Source organism: Rhinoderma darwinii, chromosome 2 (assembly GCF_050947455.1).
Source record: "Rhinoderma darwinii isolate aRhiDar2 chromosome 2, aRhiDar2.hap1, whole genome shotgun sequence".
NCBI lineage: Eukaryota > Metazoa > Chordata > Amphibia > Anura > Rhinodermatidae > Rhinoderma > Rhinoderma darwinii.
The window spans coordinates 465,780,870-465,802,682 of record NC_134688.1 but is presented as its reverse complement, the minus strand read 5'-3'; the positions used below and the strand labels follow the sequence as shown (position 1 = coordinate 465,802,682).

General features: G+C 44.6%; 1 protein-coding gene across 1 annotated transcript in view; it reads left to right on the top strand.

Moving 5' to 3' along the window:
- BRWD1 (bromodomain and WD repeat domain containing 1) overlaps positions 1-21,813 on the top strand; it is a 99,510-nt gene that overhangs the window by 13,461 nt on the left and 64,236 nt on the right. The window contains exons 3-10 of the mRNA XM_075854611.1: positions 899-928; positions 2,985-3,044; positions 4,345-4,495; positions 7,531-7,629; positions 7,708-7,868; positions 13,548-13,769; positions 19,232-19,332; positions 19,422-19,492. Coding sequence (XP_075710726.1) covers positions 899-928; positions 2,985-3,044; positions 4,345-4,495; positions 7,531-7,629; positions 7,708-7,868; positions 13,548-13,769; positions 19,232-19,332; positions 19,422-19,492 — 895 coding nt within the window. The remainder of the gene's footprint in view (positions 1-898; positions 929-2,984; positions 3,045-4,344; positions 4,496-7,530; positions 7,630-7,707; positions 7,869-13,547; positions 13,770-19,231; positions 19,333-19,421; positions 19,493-21,813) is intronic.

The following is a 21,813-nucleotide window of genomic DNA, read 5'->3' as shown; positions in this document are numbered from 1 at the left end:
ATCACCTGATCAAAACTTCTGACTTCACTATGACATATTCCGTTTTTTTTTAAAGTTTAGTCACTCTTTTCAAGGGGTTTGACTGCCATAAATATTGAGTGGGGATATGGCAGTGGCTCTCCTTTTTTGTCTATAGGAATTACGTCTTGTTCAGCTGTTTCCATAGACTATAAGGAAGAGAGCCACTTCATGTCTTCATTCAATCTCCACCTGGATGTGGCTGCCTTGCCAAGCAGATCGGGGGCGAGGTGGACTCCGTTCTCTTGTCAGGTGGGGGTCCATTTATGACTTAACATGTGGACATGCTATAAATGTATATGGTGGGGGAACCTTTAAAGGAAAATACAGCGACTTGCCTGTGCCTTGCGATGCTGTTTGTGGAGCTTGTAGCATAGGTGGTGATTGCACTAGGCGATCAGTGGTGCCAGAAATGCCTGATCTTTCCCCTTATGCAGTCCAGTTTTAGTGGGTCATACAATTGGAGGCTTTTACTGTATTGCGGTCACCTCTTTGGCACCTCTGATTAATCTTTGTAGTGCAGTTCCTATAGTTTTTTTGTTTTACACATAGCGGGTATATGCCAGTGTATATGTCCTGCCCGGCACATTATTGCTTTCTGTTGCATTGTAGTCAATAGTATAATAAAATGCTCCTCAGGATTTTAAGACTTGCTGCATGTCCTATTCCTCATGTTTGTCTGAAGGAACCGTTCAGAGATGATGAGCAGACTATTGTGGAAAAGTTCAACAAGGTGCAGTTCTGCAGCTCTCCACTAGTATAACATTTAGTACCTCACTTTCTGGCTGTGGCTATTTTACTATTCTTTGTTTTGCTTCTGCTATAAATTACAATTTTTTTTTTTTGTTTCAATCGAATGGTTTCTGTTTTGTCTTTCCAGATGCTGATCAAGGAGTTAAATGACCACAACGTAAGTACCGCATTGAGGACGTACAGTGACTGGTCTCACAAAGGCGCGTCACATGACTAAGTATGAGAGTAGATGAAGAATGCCATCTCTGCGCTTTCTGTTTACGGCCCCAGCTATATATATATATATATCGGCAAAGCAGATCTGACAGGCCTGTTGACATGAAGCTAGCTGTTATATGTAGTATGGGAGGCCTCTGCGTACCCCAGTCTCAGGTACTGAACCATTGGCAATGGTATTACATTTTATATTATAATAAAGGAACACCTCTCTGGAAAAAAAAAAGCTTTGTTGTTCTTAGTGGTGGGGTGGCGACGACGACTCAAAAAACACCAAATATAGAAGTCGTTCACAGCCCATAAAGGGGTTATCCCATTAATCCTTTTCATACCAAAAGTCCTAAAATCCTGTTAATAGCGGTTTTAAAGTAATTTGCAGTGTTTCTAGCAAAAAATTAAAATTAAAAATACCTTTTTAATAAAATGTTTTTCTGTCCCCGTTGGTGCTGCTGCTAATATGTGATGATGGGGGTGGGGCACTGAGCAGAAACGATCTCCTTCTGGCAGCGGACAATATAGTCCTTTCTTACTTTCCCTGCAGATAGGTTAATGAAATCCAGATTAGTGATGATAGATATATATATATATATATATATATATATATATATATATATATATATATATATATATATATATATATATATATACTATGTGACTACCAGAGAATGCACTCCGCGGAGGCGTAACTTGAAGCTCCGGGGCCCCAATGCAACGTACGACAAACCCCCCCCCCCCCCTCCCACCTACCATATATAATTTATAATACTGGCGTCTTATGTGGCTGAGGGGCTTTTGGGCACCCTCCGACTCAAGGGCCTGGTTGCAACTTCTACCTCTGCACCACCTATAGCTACACCCCTTGCACTCAATAAACAAAGAAAATCTAATAATATAAAAAAATAAAGGCTGAGTAGGCATGTGCAGGGTACATATCTGCTGTCCGGATACATAGCTTTACAGTCATAACAAGCTGAGACGGAGTTGTCGTCTCAGCTATACTGCCATGCTACTACAGCGGCTCTGCTCCTTCCCTGACAAGCAGGGCAGAAATTTAATTCTATTGGCGGCTGCTCTGCAATGAACAGAGGATCCCTATTCAGAGAACTGGCTGTAGAGAGTAACTGACCATGTGTGTCCACCAGCAGTCCGCTCAGTAGGTGGACGTTCAGATGGCTATACACTTTAAACGCCAGGTGGCGCTATACTATTTAATTATGTCATTAGTCTTCACTGGATTGTTTTTTTTTTTTTCAACTGCATGTTAATTTTTTAATGATCTATTCAATGAATATGATATTTAATGGTGGGACTACCAGAGGTGGGTTTAGTGCTATGGGCTTTGTACTTTTTATTAGTGTATTTGCTCCCAGAAGAGCCCCAAAAAAATGTTAAGAGCAGAAGAGACCGCAATGAATCAAGTGATTCTGCCCCTTTTGTTCTGTTTAGCAAGGGGTTTTCAGAGCCCCCCCCCCACACAAAAAAATGCGTTCTCTCAATGTAACCAACCTGATGAGACCATTTCTATAATTTAAAAAAAATTGGTGTTTACCGATAGCGTTTGTTTTCATTGCTGGCGGTACGTTTGTTTACTCGGCTTCGTGTTGAGACTACAGTACCCATAATGCCTTGCACGCTGTAAGCAGCGTGTAATAGGCTCCTCCCTCTTTGCGTCCAACTCTGCTCCCGCTGTCAGAATACAAGCACTAGTGCGTCAACCACGCATGCGTGGAACAAGGAGAGTAGCCCCCAAAATGTTACTAGTGACCTCGCGTATGCTAGGCCAGAACTATCACCTCCTTGCTCATGTGATTGGTTTACGGGAGGTCACTATTGATAATGTAAGTCTATTAGGAAGTAATTGTGTCCTAGGAGATGGGATCAGTGAGGTTCTGCAGCAGCTTTTTTTTTGTATGCAGCACCGCACTACCGAACATGTAGGAAAATCTAAAACGTGTAAATTGGCATGAAATTAATTTATTAAACTTTCCATGTCATAGCTTCTTCCAAACAGATTGGATTGGCAAGGAAATGAACACACGAGATCATATGAAGAAATGGTAAGTGTGTGAAGGTATTCTGACATTGGAAAAAAAAAAGTGAATAAGGGTCTGTTCACACTACGTCTGCAGTGCACGTTCTCAGTATTCATCGGGAGAGTGCCTGCCGCATACTCCAAGTGTATCCATAGGGCCTTATTCACCCTATGGACGCCAAATGTGTACTTTTGGCATACGTTGGGCCGGTTGTAATTTTTTTTTAGCCGTGAGCTTATGGGCGACATATCTATACTATGGCATCATCGGAGGTGTTTGTAGGAAAATCTCTAAAATGCACGAAAACCGCTTGTAAATACAAGCCGACTTGCTACTTGTTTAAAGGGGCAGTACTACGAAACGTTCCTGGAACCTTCCCTGAGCAAAAATGCCACAGCACTGTATGCAAAAAAAAATAATGTTTTTTCATGCTGAGGTTTTGGTGCTCTGTTTTCAGCCACTACAATCAAGTTACAAGATTGTAAATATAGCTGTACATGTGTGAACGTACCCAAGTACAGCCGGATCTTTTTGCTTTCTCAGGGGAAAAAAAAAATGGATGATGTATTGGCCCCTGTAAAAACAATGCTATAAACGAGTCAACGTTGTGTTTAGCTTTTATGTTCCATAAATTTATAACTCCTATAAATCCATATATTGCACCCTGCATGTACAGTAATGAGTCCCTCTCCCCCTTATCCTCCTCGCTGGACACTACCAGTAAGCTGTGGCCTTATATTTCCCGTCTGGCACTGGGCTGTATTACGTATTGGACGTTGATCTCAGGTTTCTAGATGTAAATAAATTTTTTTTTTAAATCACCAAGCGAGTAAACGCTGACCAGACCATGTGAATCCTTTTCCCTTTACTCAGCAGGTGGTGTGTGCATACGTTCAGCTGTAAATGGGAAGTGTGCAGATTTAAAGGGGTTGTACAGGATTAGAAAAACATGGCTGCTTTCTACTAGGAACAGCGCCACACCGGTCTACAGCTTGTGTGTGGTATTGCAGCTTCACCCATTCACTTCAATGGAGCACAGCTGCAATGCCACCCACATCCTGGGGACATGTGTGGCACTGTTGCTAGTAGAAAGCAGCCGTGCTTTTGTAATCCTGTACAATCCCTTAAACGGTTTCCATGGTCTATAGTGGATTACTGAAATGTATTCAATTACATTGCCATATTCCTAACGCAGCGTCCCAAGGGAGTGCTATTTCCATGTATTAACAAGGTCGTGTATGGAATGGCTTTGGCTCGTTATTACTTTGCATTTGAATTTATGGGGCTCACTCGGATCTCACACAATGATTTTGTTTGTTTTTAGGTTTCCACCAACAAGTTGGTTACTCCTGAAGATTTGCTGAGGATATGTCAGGGTTTAACGTACTTCATTGACAAGCATGCTCCAGTTAATATATCAAGATCAAGCTCCTTACTTGGAATTGTCAGCAAGCCGATATTATGCATTGATAAAGGTATTACTGTGTATGGGGGCGATTCTTTACCTGGGTATTTGAAGCTGTGCCTCTTGTAGCCTTTCAATTACTTTTTTTCAGAATGTAAAATCTTAATATAATATATAAAAAAAAAATATATATACTTGTTCATGTTTCCACCGCTCTGAGGGTCTTCTGATGTGAAGTGACGTCGTGCCAGATAACCGCCTGGTCGCTTTGAAGAGATTCCTGTATCATCCTCGCCTCAGAGTCCTAAGGCCATGTTCACACAGGACGGATACTCTGCCTAAAAGTACACCGCGTATCCATCCTGGAACCCGCAGGGAATTCCGCCGGAAGAACTGCTCCAAATTGTGGTAGTTTTCCGTACGGAAGCTCCGCTGCAAAAAACAGCGGTTGAAAAAATAAATCTATACTTGCCCCCTGCTCCCTTGTCGTAGCGACTGGTGCTTCTGTTCTCATCCAGGCCGGCTTCCTGGGATGACTGTGACCGCTGCAGTCTGTGATTGGCTGCAGCAGCCACATGGGATGAAATGTCATCCCAGAAGGCCGGCCTGGACGGAGAACAAAGGAACCCGTCGCCACGATAACAGAGAACGAGGTAAGTATTAATCTTTTTCTTAATTTTAAAACTTTTTTTTTAAATCGCCACCTTTCCGCTGCAAAAATAGCAACATTTGCTATTTGCTGCTGGTTTTACCTCCCCATTGAACTCAAAAGGGAAAACTCGCAACATAATAGCAGTGATTCCGAAGCATAAATTGAAATACTGCGGATTAAAAAACATAATTTTTATACATGGGGCTATAGTGGGGTTTTGAAAAATCACTTTACTCTTGATGAACCCCTTTTATGCAGTAACGCAGGAATGGGCGCTGCATGTAAAGGCAAGTTTGCCATTCTGGGTTCTAAACCAGCTGAGTTACAATCCTGTGAGAGCTGATATGATCATTTCGGTTGTCACTCCGCTTCACCATAAACTAATGTGAGAGCAATAAATCAGTGGTGGACGGTGAGCGCTGTGGATTACTTCTATTACATGGGATCCTCTACTTTTTGTTCTGTCTGCTTATAGGCGAGGACCCCTCTACTGTTTCTCTAAAGCTTCATGCACACGTGTATTTTGCTGCGGAAAATACGCACCAAAACTGCAGCAATACGCAAGAAATTTGCAGGTAAAAACTGCACCTAATCGCGCTTTTCTCGCTGTGTTTTTCAATGCGGTTCTTATGCTTTGATGTGATTTTCGGCACGTTTTGGTGCGGTTTTCCACAGCACTAGGCAGATACAATTTGCAAGCGGAAACACAAGATAAATTGACATGCTGCAGATTGTAAAATCTGCACCGCAGGTCAATTTAAAGGGTAACTAAACGTTCAACAATCTTCTGACATGTTATAGTGACATGTCAGAAGTTTTGATTGCTGGGGGTCCGAGCACTGAGACCCCCACCAATCGTTTAAACGAAGCAGCAGAAGCGCTCGTGTGAGCGCTCAGATGCTTTTGTTTCCATTTCGGCATTTTCATGAAATCTATGTAGGGGTGTACGGACTCAACAGAAAGTCTATGAGCCCGCACTCGGCTACGTCGGCTTTCCGGAAAAAGCCGAACAGAAATGAAGTGGCACAGCGCTCACGCGAGTGCATCTGACGCTTTGTTTTACTGATCTGTGGGGGTCTCTGTTTCGTGGACCCCCACCAATCAAAACTTCTGACCGATCACTATGACATGTCAGAAGTTTGAACGTTTAGTTAACCTTTTCCCAGGTCTGGTCGGCACCCTGTGCGCTCTCTCCACCGCAAATAAAGGGGTCAATTCCTCTCTACCAAATGTGTCTATCAGCCACTTTTCAAAGAAGTCATCCGGATTCGTTCCCTCCACTCTTTCCGGAACCCCCACAAGGCGCACGTTATTTCGTCTCAGCCGATTTTCCATATCGTCTGTCTTAGCCATCAATGTCGCCACTGCCTGCGAATGTGCCTGTACATCCTGCTTTATGTGAGGAATCGCATCCTCCATGTCTGAGACTCTCCCTTCCACGGCAGTGGTGCGTTCCGCAACTTTCTGCAAATCATTCCTGAGCAGCAAAATGTCCTCCTTCAATCCACCCATCTGGCTTGCTAAGGTATTAAGGACCATAGAATTCTGCTTCACCGCTGCCAAAATGTCCTTTAGGGAGGGTTCCTCCTTCCTTACTCCACTTTTCCCTCCAGCACCTGGCTGATCCTGCATGGCGCCACTCATCTCCTCCTCCTCCTCCTCCTCCTCCTCCTCCTCACTTCTCATGTCCCCCGCCAAAGGAGAATACCTGGATCCATATGATGAGCTTCCAGCTGCCTGATCTCCAGCCGACTTTCGCTGCTGTGCAGCCGCCCCCCCTGCTCTCGGCGTGCGGGCAAACCTCTCCAGCTTCTCCACAACTTCCTGCCGGAGGCCTCTATTGCGGCCTTCCTTCTCCTCGGCGCCATCTTGAGCGCGGGACCCGGGACTCGCTGGCGGCGACTTCTGCTTCTTAGAGCGCGTCATTATGACCGGGTATTCGTGCTCCTCCACCTCCAGACTCTGGTAAGCCCCTGGAGAAGCTATTTTCCCCGAGTTTTACGGGATATATGGACCTTAAAGGATGATTACAGCAGGAGCTCCGGTCACACACGTCCTCTCACATTCACCTCTAGGCCACGCCCCCGTTTAGTTAACCTTTTAAGAGTAAAAATATACCACCGCGTGTACATGTGGTTTCCTGGCATCTCATTGACTATGCTGGTACTGTATTACGCTGTCGTTTTGCCACATGCAAATACGCTTGGCAAAACCGCACGTAATTCGCATCGTTTGGATGATTTGTCACTTTACTTGGTTTTCACTTCTCACATTGCAAAGAACTGTGGAACCTGCTGGCGCTATATAAACGTTAGGATTTTACAGAGCACCGTTGCATTTCTCCATTTGACCCAGTGAGTGTTTGGGACTTTGTCACTGGCAGCGTTGGCAATCTCCTATCTTTATATGCAATAACACAGTAGAAACTTTTCATGATAAATTATTATCTTCAGGTTACAGAAATGCTCAGTGGAGCCAGAAGACGTTTGCTACTCTGCAACGCGGGAGACCCCCAGAAGTGCCTATTAATATGAAGCAACCACCAAATATTGGTATGTTGTGTAGGTTTTTTTTTTTTTTGTTTTTTTTTTTTTTTCACACTTTATAACTGGGCGTTTTGTGCTTTTCAGTGAATGTGCACCATGGCAAACACTTGACTGGTGCTTTGTGCTTCAACGCTGCGTTTCCTGTCACCATGTACCAGCAAATCAAAATGCATAAGAGGATACTTGGCCATCTCTCTTCTGTTTACTGTGTTGCCTTCGATCGCACTGGTCAAAGAATTTTTACTGTAAGTAGGATGCCTATTATTTTTCATTGGCCTGACGTGCCTAATTCATATAAAATGTTGCCCACAACAACGTTGGACCCCTTATGACAACTGCTATCTAGTTGTTATGGTCATTCTTTTTCATTGTGTTTGAGGCCCCTTGTCTCCTGGCGGACTTCTTAAATACCCCTCTATAAATCCATGTTAATTGCGCCATTGCCTCTATTGATCCTGGTGGTCATGTGAGTCGTCACATGATCACCAGGATGCAGGAGCCCGTACAGTGGCACTAGTCGCTATAACAATGGCTGGTTTTCCCTCTAACTGCAGCACCAGTTACAGTGTAAAAAAATAAAATAACGTTTTCCGAAGATCTTTTCTGACTTTTGAGGGAGTCCGTAATAAAAAAAAATAAAAAGTGAAAAAAAAAAGAACCATTAAATACAAATTACACGAAAATATCCCAAAAAACACCAATCATTGTCGTAACGCTAGCTTTGACCCAATTACCCTAAAATAGACATGTAATATATCAAAATTTATGTTAGACAACGAAGTTTACAAATTCAGTCCTTTTTGTTTTTATTTTTAGGGTATCACGATATTACCAAAAACAAAAGCAAATTTCGTTACTATTTTTTTTTAAACTATAAGCCCAAAAATGGTGAAGAAAAATAGAAGTGTGTAAAAATAAACATTTATTGATCACGGAAAAAATTAACAAAAATCACATCTCTAGCCCAACAAATAAAAACCTTCTACCCGTTTAACCAGTTCAGGTCCGGGCTATTTTGAGTCTTCAGGACCAGACACCGTTTAGCCCTTTTTAGCACGCGTTAGTTAAATGGCTAAACTTTATTTGTTGGGCTAACGACGTGATTTTTGCGATGTTTTTTCCGTAGACAATGCAGGTTTCTTTTTTTTTTTTAAAGAGGCTCTGTCACCAGATTTTGCAACCCCTATCTGCTATTGCAGCAGATCGGCGCTGCAATGTAGATTACAGTAACGTTTTTATTTTTAAAAAACGAGCATTTTTGGCCAAGTTATGACCATTTTTGTAGTTATGCAAATGAGGCTTGCAAAAGTCCAAGTGGGTGTGTTTAAAAGTAAAAGTCCAAGTGGGTGTGTATTATGTGCGTACATCGGGGCGTTTTTACTACTTTCACTAGCTGGGCGCTCTGAAGAGAAGTAACATCCTCTTCTCTTCAGAACGCCCAGCTTCTGACAGTGCAGATCTGTGACGTCACTCACAGGTCCTGCATCGTGACGGCCATATCGGCACCAGAGGCTACAGTTGATTCTGCAGCAGCATCAGCGTTTGCAGGTAAGATCGACTTACCTGCAAACGCTGATGCTGCTGCAGAATCAACTGTAGCCTCTGGTGCCGTCACGATGCAGGACCTGTGAGTGACGTCACAGCATGATCTGGCAGAAGCTGGGCGTTCTGAAGAGAAGAGGATGTTACTTCTCTTCAGAGCGCCCAGCTAGTGAAAGTATTAAAAACGCCCCGATGTACGCACCTAATACACGCCCACTTGGACTTTTACTTTTAAACACACCCACTTGGACTTTTGCAAGCCTCATTTGCATAACTACAAAAATGGTCATAACTTGGCCAAAAATGCTCGTTTTTTAAAAATAGAAACGTTACTGTAATCTACATTGCAGCGCCGATCTGCTGCAATAGCAGATAGGGGTTGCAAAATCTGGTGACAGAGCCTCTTTAATCATTTTTATACACACCTTTTTTGCTATTTTAGAATCTTTATTCATAAAGTTGGAAAATAATAGTAAAAAAAATAAGCTTTTTTACTTTTCAGCAATTTTTTTGGGTAATAACATAGTTTTACCCTAAAATAGACCTTTTGTGATCGTCATTGTCTAACATAAATTGTTATATATTACATGTCTAATTGGGTCAGCGCTTGCGTTACGACAATGATTGGCGGGGGGAACGGTTTTTTTTGGGGGGTGGGTATTATGTGTATTTATTATTAATTTTTTTTGCACTTTACTTTATTATTATTTTATTACTATGGTCTGTCCCCCAAAGGTCAAAGAAGACCTTTGGTGAACTTTATATATATTTTTTCTTTCTTTTACACCATGTTTTTCCCCTGTAACTGGAGATGCACAGCAGGGAAATCAGCCCTCTCATAGTGACGATTGTCACTAATAGGGCTGTGCTGGGTCTGGTAAGACCCAGCAGCAGTCTGTCAGTAACGGCAGCCGGCGATCATGTGACCAGTCACATGAACACCGGGAGGAAGAGAGACAGCGGCGCGGCCGCTTCCTCTATTCCTATACACAGCGTTCATTGAGCGCTGTGTAAAAGATCGGAGAAGACAGAAGCAGCGAAAGCTGCTCCTTTCCTCTCCTCAGGGTCCCCGGCAGTCACTGACAGCCAGAGACCCGACATTCAGCTGCCCGATCACGCGGGCAGCAAGTTAAAACCCGAGCCGTAAAAAGTCTATGGCTCGGGTTTTAAGGACCCGTCCCTGACCGCTGGCCGTAAAAACACAGCCAGCGGTCGGGAAACGGTTAAAGAGGCTCTGTCACCAGATTTTGCAGCCCCTATCTGCTATTGCATGTGATCGGCGCTGCAATGTAGATTACAGTGACGTTTTTATTTTTAAAAAAACGAGCATTTTTGGCCAAGTTATGACCATTTTTGTAGTTATGCAAATGAGGCTTGCAAAAGTACAACTGGGCGTGTTGAAAAGTAAAAGTCCAAGTGGGCGTGTATTATGTGCGTACATCGGGGCGTGTTTACTACTTTTACTAGCTGGGCGTTGTGTATAGAAGTATCATCCACTTCTCTTCAGAACGCCCAGCTTCTGGCAGATCACGCTGTGACGTCACTTCCCCAGGTCCTGCATCGTGTCAGACGAGCGAGGACACATCGGCACCAGAGGCTACAGATGATTCTGCAGCAGCATCGGCGTTTGCAGGTAAATCGATGTAGCTACTTACCTGCAAACGCTGATGCTGCTGCAGAATCAACTGTAGCCTCTGGTGCCGATGTGGCCGTCACGATGCAGGACCTGTGAGTGACGTCACAGATCTGCACTGTCAGAAGCTGGGCGTTCTGAAGAGAAGTGGATGATACTTCTCGTCAGAACGCCCAGCTAGTAAAAGTAGTGTAAACGCCCCGATGTACGCACATAATACACGCCCCGATGTACGCACATAATACACGCCCAGTTGTACTTTTACTTTTCAACACGCCCAGTTGTACTTTTGCAAGCCTCATTTGCATTAATACAAAAATGGTCATAACTTGGCCAAAAATGCTCGTTTTTTTAAAATAAAAACGTTACTGTAATCTACATTGCAGCGCCGATCACATGCAATAGCAGATAGGGGCTGCAAAATCTGGTGACAGAGCCTCTTTAAATAATGCGGGCTAAAAATGGCTAAACTGTGCCTGGTCCTAAAGGTAAAAACCTATTTAAAATAAAATATATATTTAATTACGTCATCTCAACACTGGCAGCTCTGGTCTTCTGAGAAATACTAAATGTGAAATTGCTAGTGGTGCCTCGTCACTTTACCCCCAGCCATTCTCCAGTATAGTGGGTGTCTAATGTGCTTAGTAGTCCTGAGTAGGCCCCTGCTGGCTAGGGGCCCCGGTGCTACGCAGTGACTGGAATATTTATGCTTCTTCGCTGCACAATAGATTCATTGTGTCATTGCAGCCGGAGTCCTGCCTAAGGGTATGTTCACACGCACTAATTACGGACGTAATTCGGGCGTTTTTGCCCCGAATTACGTCCAAAAATAGTGCCTCAATAGCGCTGACAAACATCTGCCCATTGAAAGCAATGGGCAGACGTTTGTCTGTTCACACGAGGCGAAATTTACGCGCCGCTGTCAAATGACGGCGCGTAAATAGACGCCCGCGTCAAAGAAGTGACCTGTCACTTCTTTGGCCGTAATTGGAGCCTTTATTCATTGACTCCAATGAATAGCAGCGCCAATTACATCCGTAATGGACGCGGCGTTCAAGCGCCTGCACATGCCGGTACGGCTGAAATTACGGGGATGTTTTCAGGCTGAAACATCCCCGTAATTTCAGCCGTTACGGACGCTGTCGTGTGAACATACCCTAATGAACATTTAAAAGAAAGTTTGTATTTATTTCCCCTGAAGATCCCCTTTTACTACTGCTCCGTATTTGAGGTTCGGTACGTTCTGGCCCGTTGTGTGAAATTATTTCTACCATTTGTTCATATTCTGGCTGTTGTGCAGGGATTAAGATTATGAAGAAGATTCAATGAGCCCAGTGTAGACCCTGACACAGCTGAGTTGTCACCTGTTCTCTCTGCAGTAATCAGTAAAATGTGCTCAACTTGTGTAGGCAAATCTGTTCCTGTTTAAATGACACCTCCTTAAAGCAGCACTCCAGCAAATGTTTTTTTTTGGCCTGTAAAGTACCGCATAGGCTGTTATTATAGGATAACTTTGAGGCTCTTGTGTATACCTGGTTTAGCTGATGTGCCGTATATGGGACGGGACGTTCATCTTGGCTTCTCATCTGATGTGATTCTTCTGATTCAGTCTGATGTGCAGCCTACATTTCACCTTCTGGCTCTTTAGAGGCAGTTGGGGCCCGTGTTTCCTTACAATGCACTTTCTCAGTTCTGAGTCCCATCTGAGTGCAGCAAGTGATAGAGCTCAGTGACATAGTATTGTCATTCAGTAATTCAACTCCCCTAAATCACACTGCAGAGTCTCCAGTGTATTCTATGAGGTGCTGCCTTACATTAGTCTCCAGTGTATTCTATAAAGTGCTGTTTCACATTGCAGAGTATCCAGTGTATTCTATGAGGTGCTGCTTCATGCTGCAGTCTCCAGTGTATTCTATAAAGTGCTGTTTCACATAGCAGCATGAAGCAGCACCTCATAGAATACACTGGAGACTCTGCAGAGACTCTAGTGTATTCTATTCGGTGGTGCTTCACACTCTCCGATGTATCCTATGTGATGCTACTTCAGCCTGCCTCCCCTGCCTTCTGCTTGCAATAGATTTCTCTCACCTCTTACAAGCAGGATGCAAGTGACCGCAGTGTGAAGCTGCATAACATAGAAATACACTGGACTCTCTGTACACAGCACACACAGTATAGACCAGGGGTCAGCAACCTTTGGCATTCCAGCTGATATGAAACTACAACTCCCAGCATGTCCTGACAGCCAAAGACGTTATTATTCCAGGCAAAGGCTGTTAGGACATGCTGGGAATTGTGGTTTCACAACAGCTAGACTGCCAAAGGTTGCTGACCCCTGGTATAAGACAGTTTGTGAGAGTTGGGGGAGTTTTCTAACTTTGCAGTTTATCAATCTATGGATTTACCTGATCACTGCAGAAATCTCTTCAGCAGCATATAGAGGAAGTAGGAAGGCGGAGCTCGGAGGGGAGGCGTCTGAGAGCTGCCAGGAGGGATTTGATGGGTGGTGATGTAATCCCGTAGATCATGGGAAACCAGCCACACAGGGGAGAATGACCTGTCTACACCGGAGAGCAAGCTTTGGACTAATAGACTGAAACCGAGCTGCCCATAATGAAAGGGTTACATTTAGGATGCAACTGACCTGGGAAGAAACACGTTACACTGCTAGAATATTGCTGGTGAGTCTGCATTACATATAAAAACTAGTGCTACTTAAATATTTTTCTTTTTCCCGCTCTGCCATCAGGGCTCCGATGACTGCTTGGTGAAGATCTGGTCTGCACTTGATGGACGGCTGCTAGCCACACTAAGAGGTCATTCAGCTGAGATCTCTGAACTTACTGTGAACTATGAGAATACCCTGATTGCTGCTGCAAGCTGTGAAAAGATCATCAGAGTTTGGTCTCTCAGAACCTGTGCACCCGTGGCTGTGCTACAAGGTCACTCGGGGGCTGTTACCTCATTACTTGTAAGCATCAGAATTTAATTTAAATGTGTGGGGCTACATCAGGGGTCTCAAACTCGGCTGGGTAAATGGGCCGCACATAGAATAAGTTTGAAGTTGGCGGGCCGCATTACGTTCAAAAATAGATACAATACAAAAATTGAACTGCTATGACCGGGCTGCGCGGCTGCTATGACCGGGCTGCGCGGCTGCTATGACCGGGCTGCGCGGCTGCTATGACCGGGCTGCAGCAGTTTACAATACAAAACATGTGGATGAGGTTTTCAAAAACTTATCTACAAGTAGCGGAAAAAAATCTATGTGGAAATCAAAGCATTCTGCGGATTCTCAAATCTGCAGTATGTGGCAGATTTTATCCTTTGCATTTCGCATAGGGGGTGATCCACTTGTAATTTTTGCAGATTTTGTTGTGGATTCATCACGGACTTGCGGCAGAAATGATCCGCCACGTATGTCCTCATCCAAAGTTTAATGTACATACACCCGAATTTCTGCGTTTCCCACAATGGATCTTTTCTTTTCTCTCAGTACGGATTAGGCTGTGCTAGGGTTTGGCAGTATACTGGATCATCTAAGATGATTATGAATAGTTCTATGGCATATAACTTCAATACATCCTTGGCATAACCGTCTAGGGCCAGTGTCATTGATCCCAAGCAAAGTGTCCCAAACGGTGCATCTAAAAAGTTGCATGCTTTAATAGCCAGGCACCACCAGCCCAAATTTTCAAACTTCTGTAGATTTGATGGTCTCAAAAGGTAACCGTAGACCTTTAAATATTCGTTGGCAGATCCAGACAACTTCAGAGAGACATTATAGAAAATGAAAAAACAAAAATACTTTCCCACAGAATTTGTCAGTTTGCAAGAATTTCAGCATGTCACGTAAAAATTTTCCTGGGAACATTCGTATTAATTTCCTCCTGATCTATTCCATTTTAAACTGGCGTGCAGATGATAGGTGCAAGTCTAAGGGTGGTTTTACATATAATAATATGCTGGTCAGCACTGGTTTGCACCATTTTAGATGGAGCTATGATTGCGAGTATAGGGACAATCGTTCATCCTCATACTTATTTGCATCTTGTCGGCAGCACATCCCCTGTTTACATTTTGGTCACCGCGTCATGGCTTTAGGTTTTTCCACTAAGTAGGAAAAAGTCTTGTCTCTGCCCATGCAGGCTGTACCGTTCCTCCAGACACTGGCTAATTCTGTTTCAGCTTGGTGTTTGTAGGAGGCAGACATGGCCTGATACTCAGGTTTTCATTTTTTTTATTTTCTCTTTAATTGCAGGTGGGGTATCAGCCTGGCCCCCCTACAGATACTGGGAAACTAGTCGGTTCACTGCACTGGCTTTCCCTCACCGCTGGTCACCTAACCTCACTTTCATATGGAGTGCCAGTAACCCCACTGTATGTGCGAGTTCACTATAGAGGAGACCTTTGTAATCTTCGAGGGTGCACAGAGTGGGTATGACCGCCCCTCAAGGAGCTTCTTATTCTCTACACAGACTTTATGCATTCCCTATCTAAAGGGGGAATCTTTTAATGTGGCAGGGAAACCTATCTGTGGACAGCATGGCTGCACATCCCTCTTTTGAACTTTTTTTTTTTTTCCCTGCCTGTAAAGGTACCAGTTGTAGGGGAGCCACTTGTCTCCCAACTCCAAAAAGTTTGTTTCCAACGGTGGGAGCACGAGACACGCTGCTCCGCTCCCTGCATCATGGTGCCGCTCCCTGCATCATGGTGCCGCTCCCTGCATCATGGTGCCGCTCCCTGCATCATGGTGCCGCTCCCTGCATCATGGTGCCGCTCCCTGCATCATGGTGCCGCTCCCTGCATCATGGTGCCGCTCCCTGCATCATGGTGCCGCTCCCTGCATCATGGTGCCGCTCCCTGCATCATGGTGCCGCTCCCTGCATCATGGTGCCGCTCCCTGCATCATGGTGCCGCTCCCTGCATCATGGTGCCGCTCCCTGCATCATGGTGCCGCTCCCTGCATCATGGTGCCGCTCCCTGCATCATGGTGCCGCTCCCTGCATCATGGTGCCGCTCTCTGCATCATGGTGCCGCTCTCTCTCCGCCAGGAAGGTTCTTTCTGTCCACTTCAGCTTGCGCTCTGGATTGCACTTCTGCTTTTTCCCAGGCTGTTCTACTCCTGCTAAAAGTCATGGTCCCAGTTCTTCAGGAGGAACGTTTCCAGTGGTTTCCCCTTCAGTTACCAAAAAAGACGGATCACTCCGTCCAGTTCTGGATCTAAATAAATTTTACTGCTTTGTTCGCGTTCTGAGGTTTCGCTTTGAATCCCTGCGGTCGGTGGAACAAGGAGCGTTATCATCCATCGGTAGTCGCGATTCATACCTCCATATTCCCATCGCAAGGTCCCACCAGCACTTCTAACTTGTAGCCCTCCTTTTCAGGCTCGACACGGTTCTCCACCAAGGTCCTGGCAATTTTCATCATGCTTCGTGCCGGGGGAGTTGCTGTCATCCCTTACCTGGGCCACCTCTTGGTGAAGGCCCCTTGCAGAATGGACAATTTTCAGTTTCCACATCACAATGGAGGTGTTGGAAAGGTTCGGCTGGATCATCCGTAAGGAGAAAATCACTTTGGTCCCATCTTGGAGCAGGGATTTTCTGGGAATGAACTTCAATACCAGAACCTCAAGCTTCCTTCTCTTGGAGGTAAAGGTCCTTCGGACAGAAGGGGGGGCCCTCCTTTTCCAGAACACTCTCTCTTCCATCCACGTCTGCATGCAGATGCTGGGCGGCAGGATGGTCTCGACCTTTGAGACAGTTCCATATGCCAAACTCCATACCCCTCCTTTGGTGATGGGACAAGTCTGACTTCTCTGGACCTGTTTATTTTCCTGCTCTCTCGGATTAGCCAGGAGCTGTGCAAGACCCCACCGGCCATCTTGCAGGGGCGATCTTTCTTCCCCCACCAGGGACTTGTTACCTTGATGGATACCAGTCTGTCCAGATGGGGTAGGTTTTTGGGCTCCACACGGTCCAGTGAACCTGGTCAACGGAGTCATCCTACAGATCAATCTTCTGGAATTGAGGGCAATCTTCCTAGCTCTCTCCCATTAGACGTTCCTTCTCCAATTTCACCCGGTCAGGACCCAGACCGACAATTCCACGGCTGTTGCCTATCTGAACCCCCAGGGCAGCACCAGGAGTCATTCCACTCTGTAGGAGTCCTGGTGGATTGTTCCATTGCAAATTTTGTACCTGCATTATCAGCTGTCCACATACAAGAATTATACATTTGGGCCACAGACTTCCTGAGTCAGGAAAGACTGGACCCAGGAGAGTGGGCGCTTCATCCAGATGTGTTCAATCTCCTCTGCGGAAAGTTGGTGTATCGGACATGGATCTTTTCGCGTTACGTCTCATTCTCAAGGTTCCTACTTACATGGCCGGGACGAGGTATTTCCTAGGGCCATCGTGAGTGACTCCCTGGTCGCTCTTTGGGGCGAGTTCTTCCTCCTATATCGGTTTACTTCTCTTCCACGTTGCCCAGAGTGCTCAAAAGGGATGGAGTTCCTGCAATCCTGGTGGCACCGGTGTGGCCTCACTGGGCCTGTTATGCTGATCTTGTCTACCTGCTCGCAGAGGCAGCTTGGCGTCTTCCAGGATGCTCGACATGACCAGCTTTCCACCACACTTTACATTAGATGCGTTTAACTGTATGGCTCTTTGAAGTTGAGTTACTGAGCCCGAAGTTTTTCTCAGCAAGTCATTCAGACCAATGTTGAAGGCCAGAAAAGCCTCAATCAGCCAAGGTTTACCACGGTACCTGGAAGGCTTATTTTTCTAGGTGTGAACCGTGAAATTTCCATCCTATGCTATGTTCTACACTTAGAACATTCTGTCTTTCCTGCAATCAGGCCTTGATCTGGGACTGTTCTATACATACTTTTCCAGCGGGCCTTGGCCCTTCATACTCAAGTGAAGACTTTCCTGCAAGGAGTCACTCAGGCTGTTCCCTTATTCAGACTTCCCATTGATCCTTGTAAGTGCAATTTGGTCTTGGGTGTCCTTCAGGGTTACTCCTTTTGTACCCTTGAGGGACGTTTTTGTTCCATTTACTTTCCTGAAAAGTTGCCTTCCTAGTAGCCATCACTTCTATCAGACTGGTATCCGAACTGGCTGCCATGTAACTCTCCCTGTTTGGTCATTAGGGTTAAGGTGGTTTTCCGACCTGTCCAATCCTTCCTCTCTAAGGTCGTATTGGCCTTCCATATCCGTAAAGGGAATGACCTCCTCCTTTCTGCCCTTTCCCAAGGCGCTTTGCATTGCCTCGACGTGTGAGCAGTCCGCCCGCGTCCATGTGGCTTCAACTGCATCGTTTCTTTTGTTTTGTGGTTCCTGAAGGGCTTCGCAGCGTCTAAGCGCCACCATTGTGCGTTGGATCTGGTCTGTGATTATGGAACCCTAATGTTCCAAGGGGTAAGGTTCCTCCCTTTAAGGTCACCGCTCATTCCACAAGGGCTGCGGTCCCTCCTGGGTGGTCAAGAATCAAGCTTCTGCTGCTTAGGTCTGTATGTGTTACCTGGGCTTCGGTGCACGTCTTTACAAAATTTTACTTGATTCGTTCCTTGGCCTCCTTTGATGCCAGTCTGCAGGCAATTGTGGGTTGGGCGGGTTGCATTGCTGTACCCTTTTTCATTTCATTTTCTTCCCATCCTCTGGGACTTCTTTAGGACGTCCCATGGTACTGTCCCCAAACAATATAAACGAGAGAATAGGGTTATTGGACTCATTGTAAAAGCTTTCTCCTTGTATTCGTTGGCAGACACAGATCTGACCCTCCTTTTTCTTTTTTTTTTTTCTTCTAGGTCTGGGATCTGTTCTGGCTGTCCGTGTTTTTTGTTTTTTTTTTACGGTTTTCTGTACGGACTGATTTAGCCAGTGTCTGTAGGAGGGGTATAGCATACCTGGGTGCAGCCAAGACTTCTTTCTACCTAGTGACAAGGGCCTATACCCATTTTTCCTTGCCCCCCCAAGAAATACAATTGCTTGTTTGTCGGCTAATCGCTGCCGTGTTTACACCGGGCAATGATCGGCAGCAAGCGGTCAGCCGTTTATCTGCTCGTGTAAAAGGGTCTTTAGCTAAGGGTCGGGGCTCCATTGCCTCCTGCACAATTGCTTATTTAGACAAGACTGATGTGAGGTTTGAGAGGGAAGGGGAGGGTTGACTTCCCCTGGGACACTTATAGACTAATCGTTCATACGCTTCTCAGTTTTGATGGCAATATGAGACCGAATAGTATCAAAGCTGAGAAGGGGGGGGGGGGGGTAGGACTATTTTAGGTATATTTTTATTTTGCTTTTTCCGTATCAACAGTTGTCCTGATCATTGAGTAATAGTTTCATTTCTAGATATATTTAGTTGAGATTCTTGAAGCGTGAATTCCTCTTGCTGGTATTATACACAGATGTTTTTTCTGCTCTTTTCCAGTTCAGCCCACTGGTCAAAGGTTCTACCAGATACTTGGTGTCTACGGGAGGAGATGCAACAGTCTGCCTATGGCATTGGGATGTCGATACTTTGCAGTTCAAGTGCGTGCTACAACCTTTATGCCTTTTATACATAAACAATTATATTTGTATCATTTATTTATACAAAATTTTTTTTCTTTTATATACAGTGACCGTCCCCTGAAGTTCATAGAAAAATCTGGACCTGGAGCCGAGATGCTCTGTTCCTCCTGTAGTGCTGGTAAGCTGAGATTGCAGGTGGAAAATCTTTAGCATATGTAGAATAATCTCCACCTTAAGGGTCCTAAAAACTGGCACTTAATCTTATTGTATGGGATATATAAAAGCGAAATGCAACCCCCTCGCCAGCAGTGTTTGATGGGTTGCCTGTATACATACAGATACAGAGCGGCCGGTCAGTCACTGCTGAGAGTGTGGTGGAGCACATTATTCATGAATATGCCGGACTCCTAACTAGGAGTCCGCTATATTCTTTAATAGCTCCTATAAGCCAAATGCGTAATACTTTTTTGTCTTTTTTTTGGTGTGCTTTGGGCTAAAAGGAGAGCGACCTTATCCCCATACTATGCTGCCCTTATACATGGTATGCTGACAGATCTACCCTGTGCTTTTGAGATATGACTTCTCACAGTTAAAGCAGATGTGCACTTCTCCAATTTTAGGCTACGTCTTGGTATTTAATAAATTCACCAGCGCCTTCGGTTCAGAAACCTTAATAGGTCATAATAAAGGACGTCCGAATAAAAATGTAATGCATGATATTGTTCTGTAGGATCTTAAACAGATCTTAGACTTAAAGAGGCTCTGTCACCAGATTATAAGTGCCCTGTCTCCTACATAATCTGATCGGCGCTGTAATGTAGATAACAGTGGTTTTTATTTTGAAAAACTATCATTTTTGACCAAGTTATAAACAATTTTAGATTTATGCTAATTAGTTAGACAACTGGGTGTGTTTTTACTTTTTACCAACTGGGTGTTGTACAGAGAAGTGTATGAGGCTGACCAATCAGTGTCATACACTTCTCATTGTTCCAGCCCAGCTTCTTTCACTCCACAATCTCACTGTAACAATGAGAAGTGTATGTCGCTGATTGGTTAGTGTCAAACACTTCTCTTCACAACGCCCAGTTGGTAAAAAGTAAAAACACACCCAGTTGTCTAACTAATTAGCATAAATCTAAAATTGTTTATAACTTGGTCAAAAATGATAGTTTTTCAAAATAAAAACCACTGTTGTCTACATTACAGCGCCGATCAGATTATGTAGGAGACAGGGCACTTATAATCTGGTGACAGAGTCTCTTTAACAACCAAACATTGTCTCCTCCTACCCCCTGAGTGGTAGTGCATGTAAGCCTGGGATCTCCTGGTCACGACAACTTCAGAAGCAACTGTTACTCAACTATTAGGCTACATTCACACATGCATTTATTTTATTTTTTTCCAAGTCAAACTTAGAGAGTCTCTGTCACCACATTATAAGTGCCCTGTCTCCTACATAATGTGATCGGCGCTGTAATGTAGGTGACAGCAGTGGTTTTTATTTAGAAAAACTATTTTTACCACGTTATTAGCGATTTTAGCTTTATGCTAATTTCTTTCTTAACCCCTTAACGCTCCATGACCTACTATTAGGTCATGCTAACTGTAGCGTTCGCGCTCAGTGACCTAATAGTAGGTCATGGAGTAAACGCGGCGCCGTTCGCGCGGGGCGCGTTCATGAGCTGTGATAGCTGCTGTTTCCGACAGCAGACTATCACTGCTCAATGTGCCGGGACCGATCGCGGAGCTCCCCCGCCGATTAACCCCTCAGAAGCCGCGTTCAATAGCGATCGCGGCTTCTTAGGGGTTAATCCGCCATCGCCGGCCTGCTACACGATAGCGGCCGGCGATGGTGACTATGGCAACCGGACACCAAACAATGGCGTCCGGCTATGCCATAGACGGAAGCCTAGTGGGTCCTGACAACGTCAGGACCCACTATGCTTGCTGTCAGTGAGTAGCTGACAGATCTAATACACTGCACTACGCATGTAGTGCAGTGTATTAGAACAGCGATCAGGGCCTCCTGCCCTCATGTCCCCTAGTGGGACAAAGTAATAAAGTAAAAAAAAAGTTAAAAAAAGATGTGTAAAAATAAGAAAATAAAAGTTTTAAAAGTAATAAAAGTAAAAGTCCCCCTTTTTCCCTTATCAGTCCTTTATTATTAATAAAAATATATAAACAAACAAATAAACTATACATAATTGGTATCGCCGCGTCCGTAACGGCCTGAACTACAAAATTATTTCGTTATTTATCCCGCACGGTGAACGCCGTAAAAGAAAATAATAATAAACCGAACCACAATCACAATTGTTTGGTCACTTCACCTCCCAAAAAATGGAATAAAAAGAGATCAAAAAGTCGCATGTACCGAAAAATGGTCCTGATCGAAACTACAGTTCGTTACGCAAAAAATAAGTCCTCGCACGGCTTTATTGATTGAAAAATAAAAACGTTCTGGCTCTTAGAATAAGGTAACACAAAAAGTGAGTG